A 27,875-nucleotide genomic window follows, 5' to 3' on the forward strand; every position below is an offset into this window, starting at 1 on the left:
AAATCACAAAGTGCCATTTTAAATATGTATTATTTTAGATGTGATTTTTAATAAGATCCATTCTTAGCTGGACACTCATTCCAGAGGTAGAGAAAGGCACTTAACCGAAGACTTAATCACCCATTAAATCATCTGTGGTCCTGGACAACTGAAGTTCAGATTGACACTAAGAGGGTGACATCCACATACTGTACATGGAATTTCAGTTTACAGTGTTTTATTTCTTGTAAATATTTATTTTAAAGTTAACTTTAGTTCAGGTTTTTTTTTTTTTATATTTTTTCTTCTAATAAAGGAGCCTTACAGCCAAAATGTGTTTAATTTTTGCTGTTTTACTATACCTAAAATTTAGCAAGCAGTGTTTTTATAAATTTTTATTACTGGAACAATTTTATAAAAAAATACTGCTTGATAAATATTAAGGGTAGGCTCTTTCTCCCCACAACCCTGAACCTACATTAAGTAGTGTCAGAAAATGGGTGGATCGATACATTTCATTCATGTGCCACTTGTCATCCCAATATTTGAACAAATGGCCTTAACCATTAATTACTGTATATTCATAACTACAATATAAAATGTTTTTCTTTAAACAAACTGACATGTCCTTCTTTTTTCCCTGTAGGGCATGGGTTCCTATAAATAACTGCTACCTCATGTCTAAAGAAATCCCTTTTTCTGTGAAAAAGACAAAAAGTATCTTTAATAGTGCCATGCAAGAGATGGAAATTTATGTGGAGAATATTAGAAAAAAATTTGGAGTTTTTAATTATGCACCTTTTAGGACTCCATACACTCCCAATAACCAGTTTCAAATGCTGGTGGATCCAAATAACCCATCTGCGGGTATCATAAAGCCAGAAAAACAGGAAAAAATCAAGCTTAATTTTGACATGACAGCTTCTCCCAAAATTCTAAGCAGCAAGCCCATGCTTCCCAGCAGTACAGGGAGGAGGATTTCCTTGACCGATATGCCTAGGTCACCTATGAGCACAAATTCTTCAGTGCACACGGGGTCTGATATAGAGCAAGATGCCCCAGAAAAGAGTGGCAAAGCTCCTGGAAGCCATTATAGTGCTGGGGAGGAGTCAATGGATTTCACTGATCGCAGCACAGGTATAAGAACCTTTGTAGAAGTTTTAAAAATTGCATGTTTTTGCATTTTTTAGACAATTTGTTTTGTTTATCATTTTGAAGTTTAAAAATATTGCCTGTGAAACTCAAAGTACATGCTGAGATTTTGTTACAGTATGTAGGTATAAAAATAGGGTATATTAATGCCCAGTTAAGCCACGAGTACATTATATGCAGAATGCAAATAAGAATTAGTTAAATTTAAAAGTTTATTCTAAAGGGAAGATGACACTATCAGACCTGGAAGACATTGGTCTGTAATGCTAAGATGCATGTCACAAACACATAGAGCTGTAAATCACTCTTGGAGCAGTTTTTTTTCCTGAAAACACACAAAACAGTCATATACGTTAATCTTAGAATGTGTAAGTACTGTACCAATTTAATGAATTTAGTAGTTTTTCACTTTTCAAGACCTTTAGATCAAATTTATCTAGAGTCTGAGTGATACAATTAAGTATGTTGCAAGTATTGATAAAAAAAAACGTACCTGGAAATTCTAAGATATTAATTTGGACTTGAACTTAGCATGTATTTTGGGATTTTCTAAATTTACAAAAGTAGTCTCACTCTCAAAATTAAGCAGACTGCCTATATAACTTTTGTTGTTCTTTCTGATTATGTTAGGATCATGGACCTTTCACTGCACCTGGCAAGTAAGATGGGTTTTCTAAGGAGCTAACTAAATGCCAGATTGAATAATAAACTGACTGTTTCCATAAGATATATATATATATATATATATATACAGTGGTGTGAAAAACTATTTGCCCCCTTCCTGATTTCTTATTCTTTTGCATGTTTGTCACACAAAATTGTTCTGATCATCAAACACATTTAACCATTAGTCAAATATAACACAAGTAAACACAAAATGCAGTTTGTAAATGGTGGTTTTTATTATTTAGGGAGAAAAAAAAATCCAAACCTACATGGCCCTGTGTGAAAAAGTAATTGCCCCCTGAACCTAATAACTGGTTGGGCCACCCTTAGCAGCAATAACTGCAATCAAGCGTTTGCGATAACTTGCAATGAGTCTTTTACAGCGTTCTGGAGGAATTTTGGCCCACTCATCTTTGCAAAATTGTTGTAATTCAGCTTTATTTGAGGGTTTTCTAGCATGAACCGCCTTTTTAAGGTCATGCCATAGCATCTCAATTGGATTCAGGTCAGGACTTTGACTAGGCCACTCCAAAGTCTTCATTTTGTTTTTCTTCAGCCATTCAGAGGTGGATTTGCTGGTGTGTTTTGGGTCATTGTCCTGTTGCAGCACCCAAGATCGCTTCAGCTTGAGTTGAGGAACAGATGGCCGGACATTCTCCTTCAGGATTTTTTGGTAGACAGTAGAATTCATGGTTCCATCTATCACAGCAAGCCTTCCAGGTCCTGAAGCAGCAAAACAACCCCAGACCATCACACTACCACCACCATATTTTACTGTTGGTATGGTGTTCTTTTTCTGAAATGCTGTGTTCCTTTTACGCCAGATGTAACGGGACATTTGCCTTCCAAAAAGTTCAACTTTTGACTCATCAGTCCACAAGGTATTTTCCCAAAAGTCTTGGCAATCATTGAGATGTTTCTTAGCAAAATTGAGACGAGCCCTAATGTTCTTTTTGCTTAACAGTGGTTTGCGTTTTGGAAATCTGCCATGCAGGCCGTTTTTGCCCAGTCTCTTTCTTATGGTGGAGTCGTGAACACTGACCTTAATTGAGGCAAGTGAGGCCTGCAGTTCTTTAGACGTTGTCCTGGGGTCTTTTGTGACCTCTCGGATGAGTCGTCTCTGCGCTCTTGGGGTAATTTTGGTCGGCCGGCCACTCCTGGGAAGGTTCACCACTGTTCCATGTTTTTGCCATTTGTGGATAATGGCTCTCACTGTGGTTCGCTGGAGTCCCAAAGCTTTAGAAATGGCTTTATAACCTTTACCAGACTGATAGATCTCAATTACTTCTGTTCTCATTTGTTCCTGAATTTTTTTTGATCTTGGCATGATGTCTAGCTTTTGAGGTGCTTTTGGTCTACTTCTCTGTGTCAGGCAGCTCCTATTTAAGTGATTTCTTGATTGAAACAGGTGTGGCAGTAATCAGGCCTGGGGGTGGCTACGGAAATTGAACTCAGGTGTGATACACCACAGTTAGGTTATTTTTTAACAAGGGGGCAATTACTTTTTCACACAGGGCCATGTAGGTTTGGATTTTTTTTCTCCCTAAATAATAAACACCATCATTTAAAAACTGCATTTTGTGTTTACTTGTGTTATATTTGACTAATGGTTAAATGTGTTTGATGATCAGAAACATTTTGTGTGACAAACATGCAAAAGAATAAGAAATCAGGAAGGGGGCAAATAGTTTTTCACACCACTGTATATATATATATGACCTCATTTTAAAGAAACCTCATTCTGAGATGATTTATGAAGATCTGTAGCAAGGGCAAGGATTAAAGAAATGGCACTGTCTCCCCATGTTTTTTTAGAGAGACATAATCACACAGATGAATTTAGCAGTCTATATCAAGATAAAAGGTTTTCATAAAATGGGTTTCTATCCACTAGCTAGGTTTAACATGCCAAAGATTGTGGCTATGTTGAACTGCATAAATTGATACTTTTTATCACCAGTAGTACATTTTTCAGACCTACTGTATATCAAAACTTGTGAATTTTCATTTTTAGCTTTGTAAAAAATGTTTATTACATAGGAATGTGATAATAATGTTGTCTCAGATTAAACTGTGTTTTTAGGTGTTTTTTGCATATTACTAATGCACATGTTTACATATGTATCTTCATTGCCTTTAAGTTCATATTTTCAATGGACAGGTTACCAGAATATTTAAAGCATCCCTGCCACAGTACTGAAAGACTTAAATGCATAAAAACATCTTTGATTAAGTCTCAATACCTTCTGGCAATCTAATGTTTAAATTTCAATTTCAAATGAAATCTATAATTGATAAAATTAATGTTAAGCAAATACACAAATTAAACTCCTACACTTGAACACCTAGAAAAGTGTAATGCCTCATTGCTTTGCCTCTGATACCAAAAAGTGCACTTGTCTTTTCATTCTTTCCTCTAATGCAAAGAAATATTCAGGAGTATTCCTGGAAAGAGAATTTCTGTGTAGGGGAGCAATATTATTAAAAGCAACATCTACTGAGTTATGTATTTTTTATATCACGCTTTTTTAATATCAAAAAAGAGATTGCTTTTTTCTTCCGTTTGCTGTCAGTTGACTTGGATGGTTTTTCAACTTACAGAAGCTGCATAGACTAAGATATACCAATTACTTGCCCAGGGATATTCTTTGTGTTGAAGTGTTTCTGTCAATTAGTTAGCATACAGTTTTTCCAAAATCTTACATTGCCATCTACCAGTAAGGGATGTAATTGGTGTGAAGGTGGCTAATCTTCCACTCAAGATGTCCACATTCTTGGGACCTTTCAATAATGCTTAGGGCAATTAAAAACAGAACCACAGACAGAGGGTCTGTTTTTATTCACAACAGGAAAACAATTACATTTTCATTAAGCAAACCCCAGGTACATGATGAAATGTCATTTGAGGGTATCCTACTCACAGTATTTCAAAACATATAACATCCACATAAAAAATTAGACTGTATGATATAGAAAAACACCTTGCCACAACTAAATGGATATACTGAATTTTACTTTATTTTTGTTTGTCTTCATTGTGACTGATCTTGTAAAGCTGCCCAGAACTAATTATGGACTGTGGCAGTGTCCCAGAGACTACAAAATATACTGCAAAAAGAATTTGTAAAAGACTGAATAATATTTAGAATTAGAATTTTTCCCTGCCAGCCTTGCCCCTGGACTGGAGACTGCTTGTAGATTTTACGGATTAAAGCATACCTAAGGCTGATGAGCTGATTAAAACCCCACTTTAGAATTTAAGTTCATTTAGCAGCTACATTGAATTCCTTAACCTTACAGACATAGCCACGTCTTACATGTAGTGGTGAATAAACAAAATCAAATAAGAATAAAAAGAACATTTATAGACTACTTCCAAAATATGTTATCTGTGATGGGGAAAGACATCTTCAGGGTACAATTAACTCATAGAGAGTCACTTGTTCTCAATTGTATAAATATATTTTTTCTTACTACAATTAGGTTGTCTTAATTAATAGTACAGTATTTCTGCAGTTTTATACATTCTTTTATTTATTGATTTTTTTAATTGTTTAAATCATTGTTTTAGTATTGTATTTCCTTGACAATCAATGGCATTACATCTAACATTTTAAAAAGGAAGATACTCCTAAGCCACAGTATTTTGTTATTCATAATAAGAGTTTTGAATAAACGTTTATTCACACCAATACATATCGTGCCAAAATTTAAAATATTTTTTAAAATATAAAAAAGTGATGTTACGCTATGTGTACAATTTCTAACAAGTGAAGATAGAGTGCTTATTTTGTCACAATTAATATATGTAGACAAAAGTAAAAAGCAAAGTTTTCTCTCATGTAAATATTGTTAATTGTATTTGTTTACTTTTCTGTAATTTCAAAGTTTTAAATGTGTTAATGTAATTGAATTATGAGCAATTTAGAATATTTGACATGGGATAAGATGTAAAATATGAAGCAGTATAGTTGAGACTATAAAATCCAATTATTTTTATGATATGATGCATCTGCTGCATATCCCTCAAAGGCCTAAATGTCAATTTCTGCCCATGATTAGAAAAAGTGGCATTTTACCAATGCTGAAGACTTGCTGTAAGCTACTATTTTTTACCAATTCCACTTGTTTTCTTAAGTGGACAGTTCAGTTACTGACACTTTTAGGGATTTTTTTTTTACCTGTTTTATCTGAAAAAGCAGACTGAAGTGTGTTGAGATATAAGTTGAGTTAGAGTGGTTCTGTAACTAACAAAGCTGAGCTCAATAAAATTGTAAATTAAATATTGCCCAGATTGGGACTACTTTGTTGTTATGTAACATCTAAACTTGTGCAAAGGTGACCATGAGCTAGCCTTTGGCCATACCAAAAAAGGTCTTCAACTCTTTTTGGTATTACGTTAGAATTATGTAGCTAAAGCAGCCAGAACTGTTTCAGTCTTTGGAAAAAAAACGAAGAAGCAAACAGTATCATGTCATTAGCTAGACAATCACACATTTTTAATGATTTAATTCTGTTGAGTTATGCACATAAAAAAGCATAGCAATTAAACACTGCACTTCAGGTTGAATTCAGTTAGAGGTGGTTTCAGTTACAGTAGAGTGCAGATCACAATTTTGTAATGCCCACATTCACTTTTTGTGTTAGTAATGTTTAATGTTGTTTTTTGTGCCATTGCATCTGTTTTCAGCATCTCCTGTATCTTCAAAAACTGGACATGCTGGCAGCGTCACTGGAAGTCCTAAACCGTTCTCTCCACAGCCTTCCACGCCTGTGGCAGCCAAACAAGAAAGGGCTGTTACAACAGGAAGCATTCTCAACCTTAATTTGGGTAGGTCAGAAACATTATTATTTGGCATATTTACTATAGCAGTTAAATATTCTTTGCAATATTGTCTGTCTTGATATGTTTTAGTTGTATCATTCCTTTTATTGTGAGATTCACAGTATGATGACTGTCAACTCATTTTAAAACTATCCTTAAAGATTCATGAAAATAAAATGGAATAAAGCAAAATTTATGGATACGGATCAAATACAGAACTTATCACAGTGAAAGGTAGAATTGCAGTTAAACATTTAACAACCTGCCTCTATAATTATCCTTTTTTAACCCACTTTTAGGCTAATAAAACCGTGACTGGGTATGTAAGAGTAGAATTTTATCTGTTGTTAAACTGATCTATACTATAAACATTCTGCTGGAAATACTGTACCTACAAAATAGATTCCCAAAGTCTGAATATAATATTGACCCGTTTGAAAGATTGATCCACAAATTCAAACACTTATCAACAAACAGGTTTATTTGTGCAACCTACGAAGCATCGTAGCAGATGGCAAAGTAATCTGCAGCCATGATTGACTGCTACATCATTTCCCACATTTCAGTGGGTAGGGAGCAAACAAAATAAAATATCAGAAGAGTTGCTGTCTGTGTAATGTATACACATTTTATTGCAAAAATGTTTTGCTAAATAAAACCAGTCCCAAACAAGATGGAAGCATGAGACTATGCATTTCTGTTTAACTCATTAACTTTATCAGTGGCACTTAATTGCCACCATAAATTAAAAAAAAACGTATTTCATGTTCAACATGTTTGTCTGAGAGAGCTTTCTTCCTTCAGTAAATTAAATAAATGCTGCTTAAAACACAAGCACAGAAAAAATGTATAGAAAAGACATTCTATTAGAATAGTGTAAAAGTGATGAGATGTCTATAGTTGCTTCATGTGCTGGTTTTATCTCAGATTCATTTTGCTTTTCATAAATGCACAGATAATGTTTTTAACTCCCCCACTCTCTGCTAAATGCTGCACATGTGCTTAAAAAAGGAAAAAAAAACCTTAGTTTGTTATATCTGAATCCCTTATGTTATAAGCCAGTGCAGCCTGAGAAAATTGTCCATATTGGAACAACCAAAAACAAAAAAACAGCTAATAAAAACTAAGGGACTTTGTAGTGAAATTATTATCATAAACTTAGTGGGTCACCATATCCACATGTCTAGCACAGTAACAACACCAGAAAATAAACTTGTATTTAATGAAGAGAGGACTCACTTCTGTAAAAAAAAAAAAAACCTGTAGCCAATTCTGGCTAGTAAGCTACAGTGTTAGTTAACCTTAAGAAGTTACTGTCTGCTTCTGACTAATTAATATTAACAAAGGATGCTCAGATGTGTTTGGGAATTACATAATTGGAAATGTATGATATTATTGATATAGCTGAGTAATCAAACAGGACAAACAGAGCAAAACATTTTGGGGTAGCCACCCCATATACAGTACTTTGCAATTAGTACTGCAATTAGGTTGAATGCAAGAGGTCTTTACAGACGTGAGTCCAAAACGGAACTGAAGTACAAATGAAAAACAAAGCCATTATATGTTGGGTGACAGTAAGAGGTGGGTCTAGAGGGGCTGGAAGTGGAAGTGATGTCTCTAAGAGGCAAGGGTCTTTTGTTGGTCCGCAGAGGAAAAAAAGGAGAAAGGTTTAGAGTACAGTGCTAATCCCTGATCCGGCAAAGAAACATAATTATTCATGCCCTTAGACTAAGGGTAGGAATTGTCAATCCTGGAGTGGAGGGCCGCAGTGGCTGCAGGTTTTCATTCCAACCCAGTTACTTAATTAGAAATCAATGATTGACAATCTCAGACCTTATTTCATTTAATGGCATGTTAGTCTGCAATGTGATTTTCTTCCATTGTAGATTTTTCCTTTCTGATGAAATCATCCAAATGATTTGAAGCCTAAATTGAATAATTTTTCAGTCTGTCACATTTTTCCCTTAAGTGTTTTATTAAACCAGATAGTGCATGATGAATCCACACAGTTATAAATGGAAACAAGTTAGATGGAGAACTGTTGGCTCCTTTGTCATTTGCATCTTATTGTTAATAAGGAGCCATTAAAAACACTGAATTACCAATAATTGACTTCTCATAAACAAACTGGGTTGGAATAAAAACCTGTAGCCACTGTGGCCCTCCAGGACCAACGTTGCCTACCCCTGCCTTAAACTGTCTCCCATGTGCACATGTATGACACCGGTAAACTACACTAGGAAGGACAATAAAAGGGGAAGATATTAATTTGATTTAAACTTGCTTTAACTAATCTTGCTGCACTTTAGTGTGTCAATAGAGAAAACATTTTACTTTAATATGAGTTTTTTGGGATGGATTGTTCTGTTATACTATTTATTTTGTGAAATATTGGTGTATGTTTTAAAGGAGTACTCCACCCAAAAATTATATTTTTTATATGTTACTTTGCTGTGCAATTGCAAATGATATGAAAAACCTCCATGGAAAAAGAAGTCTCATGTCAACTCATGCTGTATTATCTACATGTTTAGTTATCCATTCATATGCTCAAAACGTGATTTTTTTCTGAAATCATGTTAAATATTATACTTCCAGAATAATCAGCACACATCATAGACAGGAAACTAAAGCCTTAAGGGATTGATTTTTTTGAACTGAAGACAAGACTCTTGACAAGTGACTGAGGGGAAGAGGTGTGTCTTTAATTCAAAAATTGACTCTCATGCACGTTAGTTTCCTATTTATGAAATGCTCTGATTATAATTAATTATTATTAACATAATATTAGCAAGAACACGTGTTTTGTGCATACAGCTGGATAACTAACATGAGGATTATGTGACACAAGTAAAGTGAATTTTTTTTTTTCAATGGATGTTTTCCACATTGTTTGCTGGTGTACAGCATTGGGCACTATTGGCTTCTATTATATAATAAACTTTTTTCTCTCCATTCTACATGAAATTAAAATCTTTTCTCAACCATCACTACAAACTAATAATGGGGTATGTAACATATGAAAAAAAAATTTTGAGTGGAGTATTCATTTAAAATTGTCTTTTAAAAATTTTGAGTTACAGCTTCTGAAAGCTCTGATTAATCAGTGACTTGAAAAGGCAATCAGAATTATTTCATTTGACTGTTTCATTTAAAGTAATCTTTCTAAAACAATTGTCAGATCGTAGCAAAGCTGAAATGGACCTGAAAGAATTGAGTGAATCTGTTCAGCAGCAGTCTACACCTGTTGTCCTGACATCTCCAAAAATGCGCAGCCGATTTCAACTAAACCTGGACAAAACTATAGAAAGCTGTAAAGCACAGCTAGGTAAGAAGTGATAAATATTGTATGTTATATTTAAAAATTGATTCTATTATATGGGGAAACAGTAAATTAATTATAGTGATAAATTATTTTTATATGTGATTCTTGGATTTTAACTTTCTTACTGTAGGAATACATGAAATCTCTGATGATGTAGGGGTTGAGCACAGTGACTCTGAAGACTCAGAAAAATCTGAATCCAGTGATAGTGAATATGTGAGTGATGAAGATCAGAAAATTAAAAATGGCCAGCATGATGGAGAAGAAAAAGACAAAAATGAGCGAGATGTAAAGAAGAAACCCAAACCATCTTCCCAAACAGAGATCAAGAAAGAGAGTAGTGGGGACAGTGGAGCATCAGAGAAAAAAGCAGAACTCTTAACTAAAGAAAAATCAAGTACAGAGCTAGAAAAGGATTCAGTGGGAATACAGCATTCCACAAGGGAGAAGCAAAAAACAAAAGATGAAACGCCTCCTTCTGTTCATTTGGATGTTGATACAGACTCTGACAGGGAGCTGGTTATAGATCTAGGAGATGATCATGTTGGCAGTGATAAAAAGAAAAACCGGAAAGAAGCATTATCAACAAGTACTGCAAAGGAGACATCCGTAGCTAAGCAAGATGGTAATGACAGCCTAAAGTTGGTTTAAGCATCTGCCAAGTTCACATTAGTACTAATTGCATTTTGAGTACACATTTTCATTAAATTCAGTTTCCTTTAAGCCCCTTCAGTTAAATTTTAGCTCTTCATCATTTAAAGTTGTTTGAGATAATATTTTTTAATTTATTCTTTAGTATAAATTATTAGATTTTACTTAATTGTTTCACTACTTACATTTGTGAACAACTCATGATACTGTACCATTTAGATCCTTGAAAATGATGGCTAACATATTAATTCATAGTATCAGTTTTCAGTAAATTCTATAGATACACAATGATTATTTTCAAATAGAATATGTAGTTTTAATATATCTTCACATTTCCTAAATGGGATTAGGGCTACAGTAATGAGCTTTATTAGTTCACGATGATCTTCACATTAGGTGTTCTATCAAAAAGTAAGTGAAAAGATGCACAAAACAGAATGACATATTGAAGATTATAACAGCATACGGTCAGTTTACTGTACAAAAAATATAATTAGGCCAATATCAGTTACTTTATTTCAGCATTTCTTTTATTTACAAGTGTTTTTATTTCTGTTGATTTTCTTACTTTTTATTTCAAATTACAGGAAAAGCTCCTCTTCTTCCTCCTCCGCCACCTCCTCCTCCCAGCATAGTTACTCAAACGGATACCAGTGGTGATGATGCTGCTTCTTCACTTCCCAAAGAACCTGTTCAGACCTCTACCATAACAATACCAATTAATGTTGTGTCAATCTCAGCTCCTTCACTGCCACCTACTACTACAATTACAACTACAGTTAGAAAGCAGCGCCCCCTCTTGCCACGTGAAGCTGCTCCAGCAGTACAGCGTGCAGTTGTATGGAATGCACCCAACAAGTTTCAAACCTCTTCACAAAAATGGCACATGCAAAAAGTACAGAGACAACAACAGAGCCAGAATCAACAGCAGCAGCAGCAGCAACAACAAAACCAGCCTTCACCAAATACCCAGCAACAACCCCAAAATCCTTCTCCCAACACACGATACCAGACACGACAAGCAGTTAAAGGTAACTTTATTTTGTTAGTTTTAAGGTTAAGGCTTGTCTTTTTTGCATTGTGCAATGTGAAACACTTCATTAAAAATCTCCTCATCTTCTGTGAGAACCAGTTAAAAAAAAACTAATAGGTGTTTAATACTTTCAGGCTTTATATTTTATATCTTGAAACAACCATCTGTTTATTTTACATGTTAATTTTGAATTAGGTTAAGTTCATATACTGTAAAACTACAAAACGTATCAAAATGTCTAGTGTACCCAACCTAGGACACAATAATGTCATATGAAAAAAGTACACCAGTTAAGGTCACTTAATATTAAACAAGTATGGATGTGTGAACAACTGAGAACACAGAAATAAACGGAATAAAAAAGCTATTCTGGACATTTTTTGGGTATACCTTACATATCTTCTGGGTGCAAGTTGCCACCACACCTCACTGTTTAACTCTCTAATCTATATGTTACTTTATTTAGACTTCTCTCTCTACTAGACAACTCTTTTTTTCTTCTCCTAATATATGCACTTTCAGAAGGCAACACATTAAATGACAAACCAGGGTTTACTTCCAGAATCAGCAGTAGGTGGACAAGTTATTGGAGCTGCTTGGACCCCACAGTGTTTCCTGGAGGTCTCTGGAGAACCTTGCAGCCTTTTATGTCTTTTATGTTTGTGTTTAAGGGGCCAGGGATCTTTTATGGTTTCTGGACAGTCAGCTCTTGACAGTACAGTGCTTGAGATATAGAGTCAATCCAATAAGCTAACTTTTGCAATCTAGTGTGTATTATGATCTCAAATGAATCCCTGTTCCTTCAACACTAATACTGTTTGTCTATCTCGTCCTCATCTGTTAGGGTACTGTTTATCACTAAATTATATTTAGACATGGTAAAAATATTTATAGGCATAATTCAAATGCAAACTCTGTGATCGGGATTCTAACAAGGATCCCAAAAGCTTTGGAGTTTAAATCATGCCAAATCAGCAACAATTATTAATTTGAAAAGAAGGATTGCATTTTATTCAGAATTTAATCATGGTAATAAATTACACTCTTGTTTTGTGGGCCCAATCTCATTTTAGTAGATTGTAAAGTACCATTGCTTCCTGTTCCTTCTCCTTGTACACTGATACAAGAATAATAATAATGTTCACAGAAGCTATTATTAACTTTTATAATAAAACAATTTATTTTATTTTTTAATATCATGTCAGAAAGCAACAAAAAGTTGAAGAAATCCTGAGATTTTCCCAGGGACAATACGACTGATAATGAAGTAGACATGAAGGTTTTATGCAGGATGCACTACAGTCTGAAACTGACTTGCAGGCAACAGAGTAATCAGTTATACAAGATATAAATAATATACTGCATTTTTGTATATGTGTGTTTCTTTAGCTGTACAACAGAAAGAGGTTACCCAGGCTACATCTACATCTTCAATTACATTGGTTACAACCACACCGGCAGTTCCCATCATTACAACTCCAGTTTCTGTGAGCACCCCATCCACACTGGCCAGTTCTGATTTCCAAATAGCCACCACATCAGCTGATGTAGCAGCAGACATTGCGAAATACACAAACAAAGTAAGTAACCTTATAATATTTAAAAGTATTAGGATTATACACATTTCAATATTAACGATATGGTGCACTGACCATGTTCTGTATTTGAAATATTTACATTTGTCTTTCAGCAGCTACTAATTGGTGACATTTTTCCTGTAGATAATGGATGCCATAAAAGGAACAATGACAGAGATATATAATGATCTTTCAAAAAGCACTTCAGGCAACACAATAGCAGAGGTGGGTATAACTTGGCAGAATATTGCCTTGTATTATGTATTAGGCACACGGGTGTTTGTTACTGTAAATTTGTTATTCTATTTTCTTTCATAAGCTTCTGGTTTAGTTCAGTAAACAAAATGTGTTTTAAAATATGTTCATCAACTCAGGCACTTGTATCAGGAGAAGTGTTTGCTCAATTGCCTGTATGTTTTAGTCCCTTGTATGCTTAAAAGTACATGCTTGTTTTTCCTAACACGTATACCAAGAGAAACATTTAAAGACTGTATTACATTATTGTGTAAATATTTAGATTCGGAGACTGAGGATTGAAATTGAGAAACTTCAGTGGCTTCATCAACAGGAACTATCAGAAATGAAACATAATCTTGGTAAGAATTTTCATCTCTTGTTTTAAAAATAGAATTAGAAAATTTCAAGTTTGTCTCTGTTGTTAGCCTTATTTAAAACACCACTTGACAGTAAGCATTTGATTTAAATTTGAAATGTAGCTTTAAATTGATATTGCAGTCTGAGGTATCTCTATTATAAAAGGAAATCCTGAGACAAGACTTTGGCCATGAGATTTTTTCAAGTCACGCCCTCCTCTCAACCATATTCAACCACGCACACGACCCTCTCACCTGTCATTCATGTGAATGCTGTTGGCAGACACAGTTTCTGCTTTCTTAACTCTTACAAATTTTTACGTTTTTCTCACTTTAATTTCCCAATAAAAGAAAACTTATTGTGTCCAAATCTTTTTGAAGAATTTCATCACGAAGGGTTATCAAGAGAAGAAATGAGTACACGGGCAATCCTAGCACCGAGAAACGATTAAGTCAAGCGAATTAACATGAAAATTGTCGATCAGTTACATGGCAAATTGGTTAAATGCATATCAATAGACTATGCTGAAACAGTTCGTGGTGATCATGCAGAAGATGAAAACATCAACTTACAATATCCCAAAGAATATCTACAATCGTTAACATCGTCCAGTCTTCCACCGCCTACATTACTGTAGTAAGGATAATTTAAGAAAGGTAATGTACAACAACAACATTTATTTATATAGCACATTTTCATACAAAAAGTAGCTCAAAGTGCTTTACATAGTGAAGAAAAGTAAAATAAAAGACAAAATAAGAAATTAAAATAAGACAACATTAGTTAACATAGAAAAGGAGTAAGGTCCGATGGCCAGGGTGGACAGAAAAAACAAAAAAAAACTCCAGACAGCTGGAGAAAAAAATAAAATCTGCAGGGGTTCCAGGCCACGAGACCGCCCAGTCCCCTCTGGGCATTCTACCTAACATAAATGAAATAGTCCTCTTTGTAGTTAGGGTTCTCACGGAAGGACTTGATGATGATGGTCATGGAGACTTCTGGCTTTTAATCCATCATTGTTGGAACATCACGGTGCTTTGAGTAGATGGTGGTGGCGCAAGCCACCACCAAAAGGACACCAGAAAAGGAAACAGAAGAGAGAGTAGGGGCTAGTACAGATTTTAGAGCCACCATGAATAGTTATTATAATGAATTGGATATACAGAGTATCAGGATTTAAATTACAGTGAAGTTATGAGAAGGCCATGTTAAAATAATGTGTTTTCAGTAGTTTTTTAAAGTGCTCCACTGTATTAGCCTGGCGAATTCCTACTGGCAGGCTATTCCAGATTTTAGGTGCATAACAGCAGAAGGCCGCCTCACCACTTCTTTTAAGTTTTGCTCTTGGAATTCTAAGGAGACACTCAACTGAGGATCTGAGGTTACGATTTGGAATATAAGGTGTCAGACATTCCGATATATAAGATGGGGCGAGATTATTTAAGGCTTTATAAACCATAAGCAGAATTTTAAAGTCAATCCTGAATGACACAGGTAACCAGTGTAGTGACATCAAAACTGGAGATATGTGCTCGGATTTTCTTTTCCTGGTTAGGATTCTAGCAACTGCATTCTGCACTAGTTGCAAACGATTTATGTCTTTTTTGGGTAGTCCTGAGAGGATTGCAGTGTAGTACATCTTCCGCGGATAACGTTAAACACCAAAGGAGATCTTGATATGCCATTCGTATTAAAACGTTAACAGTTTTCCTTTAGAATAGCTTTTGCAAAGACAATTAGCAAATCACAGAGAAAAACATTTCAAAAAGTCGGTTTATTTATTAGAGAGAAAGAAATGAAATTCACTCACCGGCAGTTATACGTTGCGTTGTCACGATACAAGTCCAAACACAGAATCAAAATTCAATGCGATATTGAAGAAAATTTAATTCAAAAAATAGTTTTTACTGAAGTTTTACAGTAAAAGTGTAAGTTTAAAAAGTATTTGCGTGTTAATTTTAAATCCAAACAGAACGAAATCATATAATGCAACGAATAACAACTTAACGCAACATGAAACATAATTTACTTTCAAATTATTACGTTTTACTATTTTTAATATGGTTAATTACTCACTGTAATTAAAATAGTTAGTTCTATTATGCATATATAACAATTCCCATGAAAATAACAATCTATTTAAATTGTATATCCACATCCCCATCCGCGAGCGGCTGAACCTCAAAGTGACTAGCGCGTAGCGCCAGCCCAGGGGTTGGCAATTGAAGCGGGCAGAGAGCAGAGCCCCCTAAGTTTATCTAAAAAAAAAATGTCTCACCACCTATTTACTTTCTTACTTAAGAATATACAGTTACATTTCCATGTATAACGTACATTATAACTACAATATACTTATGGGACATTTACATATATGCACCGCTTTTAATAGATATCTAAAATGATTACTGCTTGCAGTAAAACAACTAAGAATATATTCTGTGAAAACTGACTTATACTTTTCAGTTAGATCATTTCTAAAACCATTTTCCTGTATGTTCAAATGCATGTAGTTTAAAGATAATTTGTCCAGTTGTATGTATTTCACACATATAGAAGGGAGATAAAAAATGCTAAAATTGGATTGTGAGTTTACGTTACTTTGTGTGAATCATGTTAATTACCATTAATGGCATTTTTGTTTGTATGATTTATATAGAATATATAATACCTACTTTCTCTTGAGTTAATTACTAGTAGGACTAGAAGGTATTAGAATGTCATAGGACAGTTAAAGTTAGGTGCTTGAACATAAGTGCATAGAAGTCACTTGTAGTGACATATTTTATTTGCATTTTCTCACATCTTGTAATGCATAACTGCAGCATATAATTATATTATTACGACTTAAAGCCTAATAACAATTGTTGCCTAGCAGTAGGCTCCAGAATGTACGAGTTTTCAGATTAATCAGTTGCCTTGCAGGGTATGCCTATTGCCATTTTTCTCTGAATATGTTAATTGACATATTGGTGATTTTCAACTCTTGTTATTTTTTGACAAGCCACTTGAAGTATATTTAATGTTAATTTACCTTTGTAGGTAGCTTCAGCAAACCTTATGGATAAAGAAAACATTCATTAGTTAAGAAACGTTTATCAGCCAATTAACACACATCTAGACATAAATGGACATAAAGAACTTTAATAGTCACACATAAATGTAAACATTCTGCATTGAAAACTGTAATCCCCTTCCCTATGATAAATCATTTTTATAAAAGTAAAGTTGCTTAATCAATGGTAATCGCTACACAATGATGTCCCTTTAAGAAAATCCTCAGGAATTTGGAATCATTCCTCACCCTTTCAGGAATTATAAATCAGCTGTCCTTGAGTTGTTGGTCCTTCCTAATAGAGTTTTGCATTAGAATTCTCTGCTCCTCCAGTCATCTGCACATCCTAGACCGGGAATCAATCCTATTACTCCTCATATCAAAGTCCAGGTAGGACTATCCTTTCACTTCTTTCTGATAGGACATGAACATTTTAAAACAGCAGAAATGCATGACCTTGAGAAGGTAACATGATTGTCACAAAAAAGAAAAGACTTTTCTTCAAACAATAAACTTGAAGCAAGTTAATCAGAAGACCACTTTAAATTGTGACCAGTCCAAAAAAAGAGCACATTAGCAGCCAACCACAAAGCAATAATGAAAGAATGCTGTAAATGAGAACACCATATGTTATAGGTCCTTGACTTCAGACTCGTTTATGAGAGAGAGAGGTTAAGAGCACACGCTTATACAGTGCATTGCCTCACCCACCACATGACAAACCAATGCAGGATCCCAGATTAGGACTCGAGTGCAGCCATGCAATGGGTGACACCTCAGCACCACACTAGTTCAGAATGGAGTGGAACAGTGTGAGGTTTTTTATGGTGGCTGGAGTGCCAATTCTGCCACCAACCGCCAGGTTTTTTGGCATAACTAAAATAAGTTGTACATGATATGATTGCATGGAACAAAACATCTTTAAAAACGCATCTGCATTAGTGAAATTGCTGTAACTCCTTCCTATTCAGACAAACAAAAATGTCAGTTACATTTCTGCATTAAACAGGCATATTTAAGCTGATGACAAATCTAAAGATCATCTTTCTCTTAGGCTCATTCCAAGATGATATGGTGGTAGGTAGTCAGTTCTCACTTATGTATTTAATTGTATGACTGCCAAAGTTCACCTCTTTTAGAGGCAACTAGTTGTTCAAAATGGGAAATGTCTAACATGGTAGTTTTTACATCATTTACTATTGGAATAAAATCACTGAATGTAAGAGAGGTAACAAAAATATCGTAATGATACAAAGTTTTAAAAAAAATTCTGACAGAGCACAATATGCACAGCTGGGCAAGCACAAACCTGCCAACTCTCAGCATGGCGGCACCACAAGGCTATATCCTGTCTCTCCTAGTCCTCTGTCTGTACACAATTGACTGCATACAGGAAACTAATCTAACAAACTCTTGAAGTGTATTAATGATATGAAACTCATAGGTTTCACCTAAAATGCTGATTAGTTTGTACATAAATGTGACATGAATCAGCTGTCAAACAGGTGGAGGAAAACAGAAGCCTAGTGAAATACTGTTCATTGATGTAGGCTAAACTGTCAGCAGCTCAGCATCAGCAAAATTAAGGAGACTATGGTAGACTTCAGGAAGTAGAAGGTGTCCCTGACTCCAAACAGTAGAAAGTGTAAGAGTACCTGGAGGTCCATTGGAGTAGAAATCTGGAGAGTGCTGTAAACACAGAAGTCACATGAAAAAGAGATCAGAGTTGACTGTATTTACAGAGGCTGCTTTGGTGTGAGTGGAACATGTCTGCGTGTGATGTATTCATCTGTAGTTGCAAGTAACCTTTTTTACATTAGTATGTTTAGACAATATTATAAAACAGCAGATGGCAGAAGACCTAACAAGTTATACAAGAAGGTTAGTTCTGTTCAGTAGCTGTAGCAGAGAGAAGGATTTTGGCTAAGCTGCTGGCCATTGTGAACATTGCCTTACTCTTTGAATGACACCTAGGTTAACCAACAGAACACCTTTAACACACTGCTGATTCTTACCTAAATAATTAATTCATAAATTGGATGGATTGAGATATATATTATAGTCTTGTAAGTCAAGCAACACTACTCAAAACTGTTGAAATGTTTATATGGACTGACAAAATATTTTGAAAGGAAAAAATAACCTTCTATTTATATTGTGTTCTACTTGCTTTACTGTGCTATTTTGTTTGTTATATGTATTTAAATGAAAGGGTGTTCACTGTCAATTGTAATGTCTGTCTTCTCTAAATTAGAACTCACAATGGCAGAAATGCGTCAGAGCCTGGAGCAAGAAAGGGATCGGCTAATAGCTGAGGTGAAAAAACAGATGGAACTGGAGAAGCAGCAGGTTGTCGATGAAACCAAGAAAAAGCAGTGGTGTGCAAACTGTAAAAAAGAAGCCATTTTCTACTGTTGCTGGAACACAAGTTACTGTGACTATCCATGTCAGCAAGCACACTGGCCAGAACACATGAAATCATGTACACAATCTGGTAAGGGCTATTGTATATAAGCCTTAAAAATAACACTTTTAAGTCAATAAATAATTGTCTTGAGATGCCCTGCAGTTTCTGAAAAACAGAATACTTGTATTGTGCCAGTCAGCATAGAATTACTATTGCATTACTATTGTTATGATCTCCTGCCACAGTGAAGCACACAAAGGGAAAGAGGCTCTAAAAATATCAATGCAAAAGGCCAGACCTGACCATAACACTGGTCTGAGTCTACTGGAAAGGCCTCACACCCATGCTGCTTAGCCCCAAAATCAAAGGCAAGACTTTTAAAAGCTGCACAGGCCCCAAATGAGGCTAAGGCTTTTAAAGTTAAAAAAAATGTTCCCCAATATTATAATGAAAAATGGTAAAAAAAAAAAAAATAGCAAAAACATGTGGCCAACAAAAACAAAGTTTGTTTTTTTTTTAAATATTTTAAATACATTTATTTTAAGGAATTTCAGAAAAATAACATAAAAGGCAATCCAGGTAAAAGAGAAAAAATAGGTTTTTGCTTAAGTGCAATCAAATCTGTCGAAGAGTAAACAAATATTAGTATCTTATAATCATAGCTGAGATTAAAATCAGGAAATCCAAACAAGAATTATAAATAAATAAATCTGGAGTCAGAAACCGTCACAGAACTATTGTTATAACTGTGCTTTATCAACAGCTATATCATCAGGTGGTCCCGACCCTTGAAACTCAGTCTTAAGGGAACAGGCCAGAAGGCAAAAATCACTTGTACAAACATTCTTGATGCAATACAAAACTGAAAAATAATTAACAGACAATATCAAATTAATAAAAGTCATAGTATTATATAAATATAAAAACAAAACTAAGAATCGAATCAATAACAGAATATGAAGATTTATTTTAAATAAAAACAAAAAAATGTAATAAACATAAAATAAACTTGAACCAGGGCAGCAACCCTGGCTGTTCCATTTCAACTATATAATTACACAGGAAAAGGTAAAATTGATTAAATTAATTTCATACCCATTAATCAATTTCCTCTGTTCTTTTATTTCGCAAAGCAAATAAAATTACTAACAAATATATATGACATGTTAGGATTTTTACAGGAACTCTTTTCTTTGTTTAGCTAAACTGTTCTTGTTGAAAGCAAATAAAAAGAGCTGAAGGCTTTAAGATCTTTTATACTTCACACTGAGGTAGACATGGACATTGGACAGGTGTTTAAATCTGGAAATGCCTTTCATCTTTGTTATCTACTCATTTATTCATCTATTTGAGCAGCTGTCAAGAATTAAATGCTCAGACATAAAATGGGGCTGTGTATCACAATTACACACTCATTTATGTTCTGCCTGTATGACAAACAATTGGATATTAAGTCTCTGTTTACATTTAAGTTTTCTTTTCATATTTAGCTAAAATTTGGTTAGCAGTTAACTGAAATTTATCTAGCATATTTACAATAATATACACATACATTCATACTGTACCAGTATATACAGCCTTTCATTTTATGAGTAACCTCATTTGATTAGGAGTCATTAGACCAGCCTAACACATCAGCATATCGGCCACTATGCAGAAACAAGCCATTGGTAGGAAACACTTGTGCACAGACGTAGATTCCAGGAGCTCTAAATTGACATATCAGCCTAACACAGATACATTCAGGAAAACATGAAAAAAACTCCACACACGTAAACGCACAAGTATTTAATTTGAACCCAAAAAAACACTACATATATACTGCACATGTAGTGACTTTTGTAAGTACTTGGGCAGTAAAGTCAGAATTGCTAGTTGCACTGCTTAAGCAACTAGCGTTTGCAGTATAAATTAAGCTGTATTCGTTTAGTTTAAGTTTATTGCTATTGACAGAAGTACAATAAAATACTGATTTTTCTCCTTCTTTACATACTAAAGATAACCAGTCAAATCAGATGAAATAGTAATTAAATATTAACAGCATAATAATCTATATCAGAATTAAAATTACTCATAATAGGCATAATTACAATACAACATTTACCACAGCATGAAAAGGAACATTAAGAGGTGTGATATAAAAGCTTCAATGCTTCTGGAAAAATGTATTTTTAAATCTCACTGTTTAGGATTTATTCTCCTGTATCGCTTGTCATAAGACAGTCAAAAATTAAGGCTATATCCTTTATTTTGCATATTTGTAAAAAACAAAAACCTAAGAACATTAAAGTGCTGTTGAGAATTTATCCATGTAACAAGCAGAAAAAGCTGAAATGTAAAGTATTACCTCACTATAAATAGATAAAGCAAATGGCAAAAAGAGAGGCAAACACAAGCTTCATTACACAAGTACTTATTCCACAGAATAATACCTGTTTGGTCACTTTAAGGTAATTAATGTCTTTCAAGAATCACAGTTTTCTCAATGCAAATTCTTCTAGAAATATGTGTAATGCAGTCTATATACATTTATTTCAAACAAACACTTTTACGCACTTTGCTTGTTGTTTTGTTGTTATTCCCATGCACATGTGTACATTCATATAGCGATAGGTGATAATGTAACTAAGTTGTATTGTTCATTCTTTTTCTTTTTAACCTGTGGAATGTACTGTATATTTTTGGGGATATGTAATTGCACATATACTGTTTGCAAATGTGCATGGCAGGGGACATATTTTGATGCATACATTCAGAATATATTTTATCTCTCTTTCCTGCACTCATTACTTTTCTTACAGTGTTATATTTTTTGTTTTGCAGCCACTGCATCACAGCAAGAGGCAGAAAGTGAAGCAAACACAGAGACAAACAGCAAAGCAACTCAATCAACTTCTCAAGCATCATCTGTGGACATAGCGGCTGCCACCACTGACAAGGACCAGAACACTGACAAAAACAGGGACAATGTTACTGTTAGTGTGTCCTAACCTTTATCCCAAAGTTTGAGAACATTGGTTCTTTATTACCTAGTGTCAATATTGCATTGAGGCAAAAAAAAATACAAACTAAATTCCTTGTTCTGTCATTCTGAAAGTACACACTTTTTAAACTCAGTATTATTTTGATGACGTTTATATAGTTTACCCATAAAAGCATTTACAGTGATAATTCAGGAGGATGTATATTTTTTGAATTCTTAATTAGTAAGCATGGGGTACTATGATCCTTCTTGTCAAAGTTAAGGTGTGCAGGCAAATATTCAGTTGGAATTTCCTTCTCCTGCTGCCAGTATTCAATTGTTATGGTCATGAATTAAACCTCAGGATTTTTAATTACTCACAAATTAGGATCATATGAATATTTTAAATGAATGGATGCATGAAAATGTCTCAGATCTTCAAAGATTTTCAATCACTCCTACATTGAACAGAAATATGCACAAATTATGTTTTTTAGGATTGTGGAAATAAACATTAAATATTAATCAAAAGCACAACATTGGGGGAAAAAATCAGTTCACAAAATTCTTTTATAAAGTTGTACAATGTTTGGCCTGTGCAGCCATTAACAAGGCTGGAACATGTGCTTCCATAAACTAGGATTGGCAGGCCAGTGTTTAGTTGGAAGAATGTTCACAGCCTTTTGATTTGGCTAGTACCATTTTAACCCATATTGGTCAAAAAATGAAAGCTGTTTATGTGTGAACCTGTGGTTGTGGGTACTAGTGGGATTTTCATTACTTTAAATAAAGAGGAATCTGTGTTGGCATAAGTTATAAGTACAGCATGTAATGTAGCCAATGTTGAACATGACTGAAAGCTATCTATGCCGTCTATGCAGATATTTACAGGCCTGGTGGATGGCCAGAAATGTAAACTAATCCAAACTCCAAAGGTCCGTACCAATATCCCAAATACTCAGCCAAGATGACAGGTATGAAAATTTTTCACACATATTCAGTATGTTTCTGCAAAGTGACTTTTTTGTTTAGCAAACCAATATCATATCTTCATGAATGTCTTTTTTTATAAAGTGCAATGTAAATGCCTTAAATGAAAAAATCTCTGTTTAACCCTTCATCAGCTACAACAATGCCTCCAATGTTACCTGCTAGAAGAGGCTTCTTTTTAAAATCAGCGTTATAGAAACTTTTTTTTGGGTGTTACAGACAAGAATCTGAAAATGGCTAAAGTAACTACTATTTTTGGCACTTTTATGGCAGTATATGTACCATATAAAAAAGGAAACGTGAAGAACGGTTCTCTGTCAGAAGCCAATTAAAGTAAATTGTGCAGACGTTAATGCTGACAGAGGTGGACAATTCAGACAGTGATAACAACACCACTCTTTATTTTGTATCAACTTAGACATTGTGTTAACAGAATGGTAATCTTCTTTAAAAAGCTGCTTACGAGCTTTAATTTAAAAGCAGAGCTCTTAGTATATACACAAAGAACATTACGTTGCCATGAGTGAGTGAGTGAGAGGTACATTTCACATTTCTGTTGAATTATTGTCAGTTAAAATATTATGTCCTAAAATGTTCTGTACTAGTTGAGTTTGAAATATACATCCCCTGGAGATGTGATCATTTAATCTGTAGCATATGTTTACATGGGAAATGTAAAGAAATTTCTTTTTCCTGCACCTATAAATGGAACTACTAGAGTGGGATGTGGAATACAGAAAATGGTTCAGAGTACTTTAAAGGAGATTAGCTTTACTCTGTGCTGTATGGATCATGGTTCAGAGTGGACATGAATAATGGTTATAATGTCATTTGAAGGTTACCTAAAGTAACCTTATTATTAAAATATGTACCATATTAATAAGTTGATTATTTATATATATGTGCTTGTGTGTGTGTGTGTTTACACGTACACACACACACATCCACACACCCCTTGTATATAATGTATACTATAGATAGATATAGGTCTATAAATATATCTTTCTTATCTATCTATCTACACGTGTGTGTATGCGTGTACACGTTACATACATACAGCATAAATACAATCTTATTGTATGTGATAACAAAAATATTTTCTCACTGTATCTTTTTTCCATTTAACTTATGTAGGTAGAGATGTTTCATGATTTGGGCCAGTGACCAAGGAGAATGAGATTGTCTGAATAATGCTAAAAAATAATTTTCATTAAAAAAAAAATTGCAGAGAATCCCTTTAGTTGTAGGTCCAAATGTTAACTGGCGAAAGGGAATTCTGTATGCCCCAGCTACAATACCAGTTCAAGAAAGTAAACTTCAAGGCTTCTCAGAGTACTGTACACAGGGCAAAGGCTTAAGTGAAAGGATGAAACGTTGAAGAGAGAGACAGAGCATGAGTGGGTGAGTGTGTTAGTGTGAGCGACAGAGTGCTTCAAAAGCAGATCAATTGTGAAATGTGTAAAAATGTGAACCTGCACTTCTGTGTACTAACTTTCAGGATGTGAAATTTATGTATTTGTGTATAAAGGAAAAAATGACAAAAAAAAAACATTGACTACACTACATTATTGTATAGCATTAGCACCCTTTTTTATCGAGCAGGGCTCCTTACAGTATGTGCTTCTTTTGTAAATAATGTTCAGTTTTTGATGTCATTAAACATAAAAATTCATCTTAATCTTGTGTTCATTTTTCATCATTTCAGTAAATATTTATGATTTTTGTCTTCTTTAGAACTATCCATTAATGTACTTAACATTTATAAAGAATTATGTGGAGGATTTGTTACTGCCTATAAAATAAATACACAGACCCTGCAGCTAAGAGGCTGTCCCAACACATTTGGCCTTAGACTAAAAAATCAGAAAGTCTGAACAGTACCTTAGGCTGAAAGCAAAAATGAAATACATCCAAAGTTTAGACCAGAATCTCAAGCTGAAATAGAAACGGCAGCCATACATCTGTTGAAGAACAACTTAAAGGAAATTTCCAAAGAGTTTTGATAATTGAGAGGAAGAATTGAGCAGTGATGGCACACCCAAGAATATACGCAAACCTTGAAAATGACCTTTGAAAGCCTCAAATAGACCATCTGAAATTCATATTATAACATTGACAACACAGGCCCTGCCCACTATTGCCAATATTTTGGTAAGTTTAGTTTAGCTTCAAGTAAATGTGCTATAATAGATTCTCTTACTTGACTCAGGTTGACAGCTGTGTTCTAATGGCATCCATCCCTTTAAGAATCTCAGTGGAATTTCCTTTAGGAGTTGATGCCTATCTGTCTGTGCTGCAACACGTACAGTAGCGCTCAGTAATATACACATCATAGAACACACAATTCCCCAATAGAAGGCAATTGTGTTGATCACAGAACAGCATATGCTGCGTTCCATTTATGCTGTGTTTGCTCCATCGCAGTAAAAAGCAGTTGATAGCAACACATTATGTAGTATTTTGTATGTCCACAGATAGAAGTTGAACAGTACTGTGTGTACCACTGATTTAATGAGACACTAATAGAGGTGCTAATAACATAATACTAACTTGACTAAAGTTAGTTTGTGGTGTACATCATCATTTTGGATTGACATCATGCTCTGAAGTTGGACAAACTCAAACTTGACAGACCACCCCCCAAGTTTCCAATTTAAGGGGGCATTCCAGTTCAAAATTCCAACTTCCCACTTCAAGTAGAACACAGCAAAGGTTTCACAATCTCATTACAACTGTAGGTTTAAAAAAAATCTTCTGTTCCCTGCCCTCTGAGATCTTCAGCAAATCATGGGCTGTCAATTCCTTTGCCTCCACCTTTCTCATGGCCAACCATGCAGAGTGCTGTCTGTTGTCCATTGTGCACTGGAGAGGTGCAGCTAGTGGCCCTGTCTTGTCACTGCCCCTGATGCTTGCCCTTGAGGTACAACAGGGCTGTTAGCTGCATGGAGTTCAACCCACAGCCATAAAGCTACACTGCTGGCAGCCCTTGGTGAGCACCACTTCTGGCTTAATTGTCTAAACTGATTTTGGTTGCTTTGGAGCTGCTAGTGTCCAGCCTCTCAGACATATTACTTAGGCCAAGTCTATTTGTACTGACTGTTGAAATGGCAGATAAGATTGTTGCTCAAGTTGTGGGAGCCCACGGCTCTCAGTCGGTCCGTGTACTCTTGTTGCTTAACTGCTGTCTCAGTCCCACGATTAACTCAATACATGGGCAGCATCTCTAGACATGCTAACCTCCGCCAGCTCAGCTCCTCAGTAGCCATGTTGGTCAAGGCTACCTGTGCTTTTCTAGTGTTGCCGCTTGCTGTATAGTCACTAGACACAATGGTGCAGAATTTCATGAGTCAGTGCCATTGAATCAGTGTTACTGACTGAACATGTTGTGTATAAGCTGCAGATTCAAAGTAGCTTTTATAAATTATTTAAGCAGGTTTAAAGGTTAACATAGACTTGGGGTAAAAGGTTTAAAGATAACATGCGTTACGTAGTCGGGTATCTTTTTAAGGCAACAAGTAACCTAATCTAATGCAGTACTTATGTTATTGTAGTAAAAATACCTGGGTTACTGTTTTTCTACTGAAGCCTCCCGACACTGCATGAAGGTATTGTATTTATTTGGTAACATCTTGTACACGTGTGCTCTGTCCTTCTGGTAACCCCTGGTGAGGGAGAGGTTAAGCACATGTGTAGTGTACAATCAAATAAAAAAACTGAACAAAAGTTCTTTTACTCCTGCATGTAATGAAGGTTACATTTAATGTGCCTAGTTTAGGGTGAGAGGGAGTCAGTGATCATCACAGCAGCACTGAGTGTCTGTCGGCATGTTTCAAACTAGCTAAATAATGGACACACTCGTGCTGGGGAGTGAAGCAGGTGTGAGCGATTGTCTGAGAAGACGGCTAGTCTGCGGCTTGGTGCAAGGCGGTCAGCCAACCATCTGCTGCCTTGCTGGCATGTACAGGCGGTCTGATGGTCTTGTTATCATCCCAGGGCAATTAAGCAGTCGTACCTGTAACTGTCCTCAGTGTATAAAAGAGGAGCGCAGGATTGCAAAAGGGGAAGAGAAATGAAAAGAAAGGACAAGGGCTTGGAAATAAATGTGGGGAAACCAGGCAAGAGAGAGCAGGCGCAATGAGAGGTGGACGAGTGTGTGGCCAGCACTGTGGAGTTACTCCTGTTGAGGGTCCAAGTAGCAGGAGTGACCACTATGCTCAGGGGTGAGCTCTCGCCGGGGGGAGACCGTACTCGGTAGTGGTGAGAGGACAGAGCCCACTTTCACTGGGAGGAGCCTGGAAAGGCAGCGGTGGGCGTAGAGTAGGGCTTGGCGGCTCCCCGCAGTGGCCGTAGGATTGGCAATGGGGTCACAGGCCAGAAGAAAAAGGTTGTCTGCTCCTGCTGGGGGACTTCTCCTCGGGCTGCAAGGTCCGGAGAGGGCAAACCGAAGAGGACTCTGAATTTTAAAGGGCCAGCAAGGCTCATTGGACAAAAAGATGGTTTTCTGCTTACGTTTTAACCTCATTTTTAACGGATTTTAACTTTCACAGCACCTTTTTTTTATTGGATTATTTATTTATTGAAGATTGAACACTGCACCTTTGAACACCATCTGTTTGGATTCTATTTTCATAAAAGCACTGAGCACCTTTTTTTTTTTGC

At 35.4% G+C, this 27,875-nt stretch overlaps 1 protein-coding gene across 3 annotated transcripts in view; it reads left to right on the forward strand.

The window, feature by feature from the left end:
• zmynd8 (zinc finger, MYND-type containing 8) overlaps nt 1-24,894 on the forward strand; it is an 85,652-nt gene extending 60,758 nt beyond the window's left edge. For all 3 annotated transcript variants that reach the window (XM_028811631.2, XM_028811633.2, XM_028811634.2), the window contains 10 exons: nt 626-1,116; nt 6,488-6,628; nt 9,807-9,953; nt 10,081-10,575; nt 11,189-11,632; nt 13,024-13,214; nt 13,356-13,436; nt 13,729-13,807; nt 19,112-19,351; nt 22,088-24,894. In XM_028811631.2, coding sequence (XP_028667464.2) covers nt 626-1,116; nt 6,488-6,628; nt 9,807-9,953; nt 10,081-10,575; nt 11,189-11,632; nt 13,024-13,214; nt 13,356-13,436; nt 13,729-13,807; nt 19,112-19,351; nt 22,088-22,254 — 2,476 coding nt within the window. In that variant the 3' untranslated portion in view covers nt 22,255-24,894. The remainder of the gene's footprint in view (nt 1-625; nt 1,117-6,487; nt 6,629-9,806; nt 9,954-10,080; nt 10,576-11,188; nt 11,633-13,023; nt 13,215-13,355; nt 13,437-13,728; nt 13,808-19,111; nt 19,352-22,087) is intronic.
• The last annotated feature ends 2,981 nt before the right edge of the window (nt 24,895-27,875 follow it).

This window comes from Erpetoichthys calabaricus, chromosome 10 (genome assembly GCF_900747795.2).
Source record: "Erpetoichthys calabaricus chromosome 10, fErpCal1.3, whole genome shotgun sequence".
NCBI classification, from domain to species: Eukaryota; Metazoa; Chordata; class Cladistia; order Polypteriformes; family Polypteridae; genus Erpetoichthys; species Erpetoichthys calabaricus.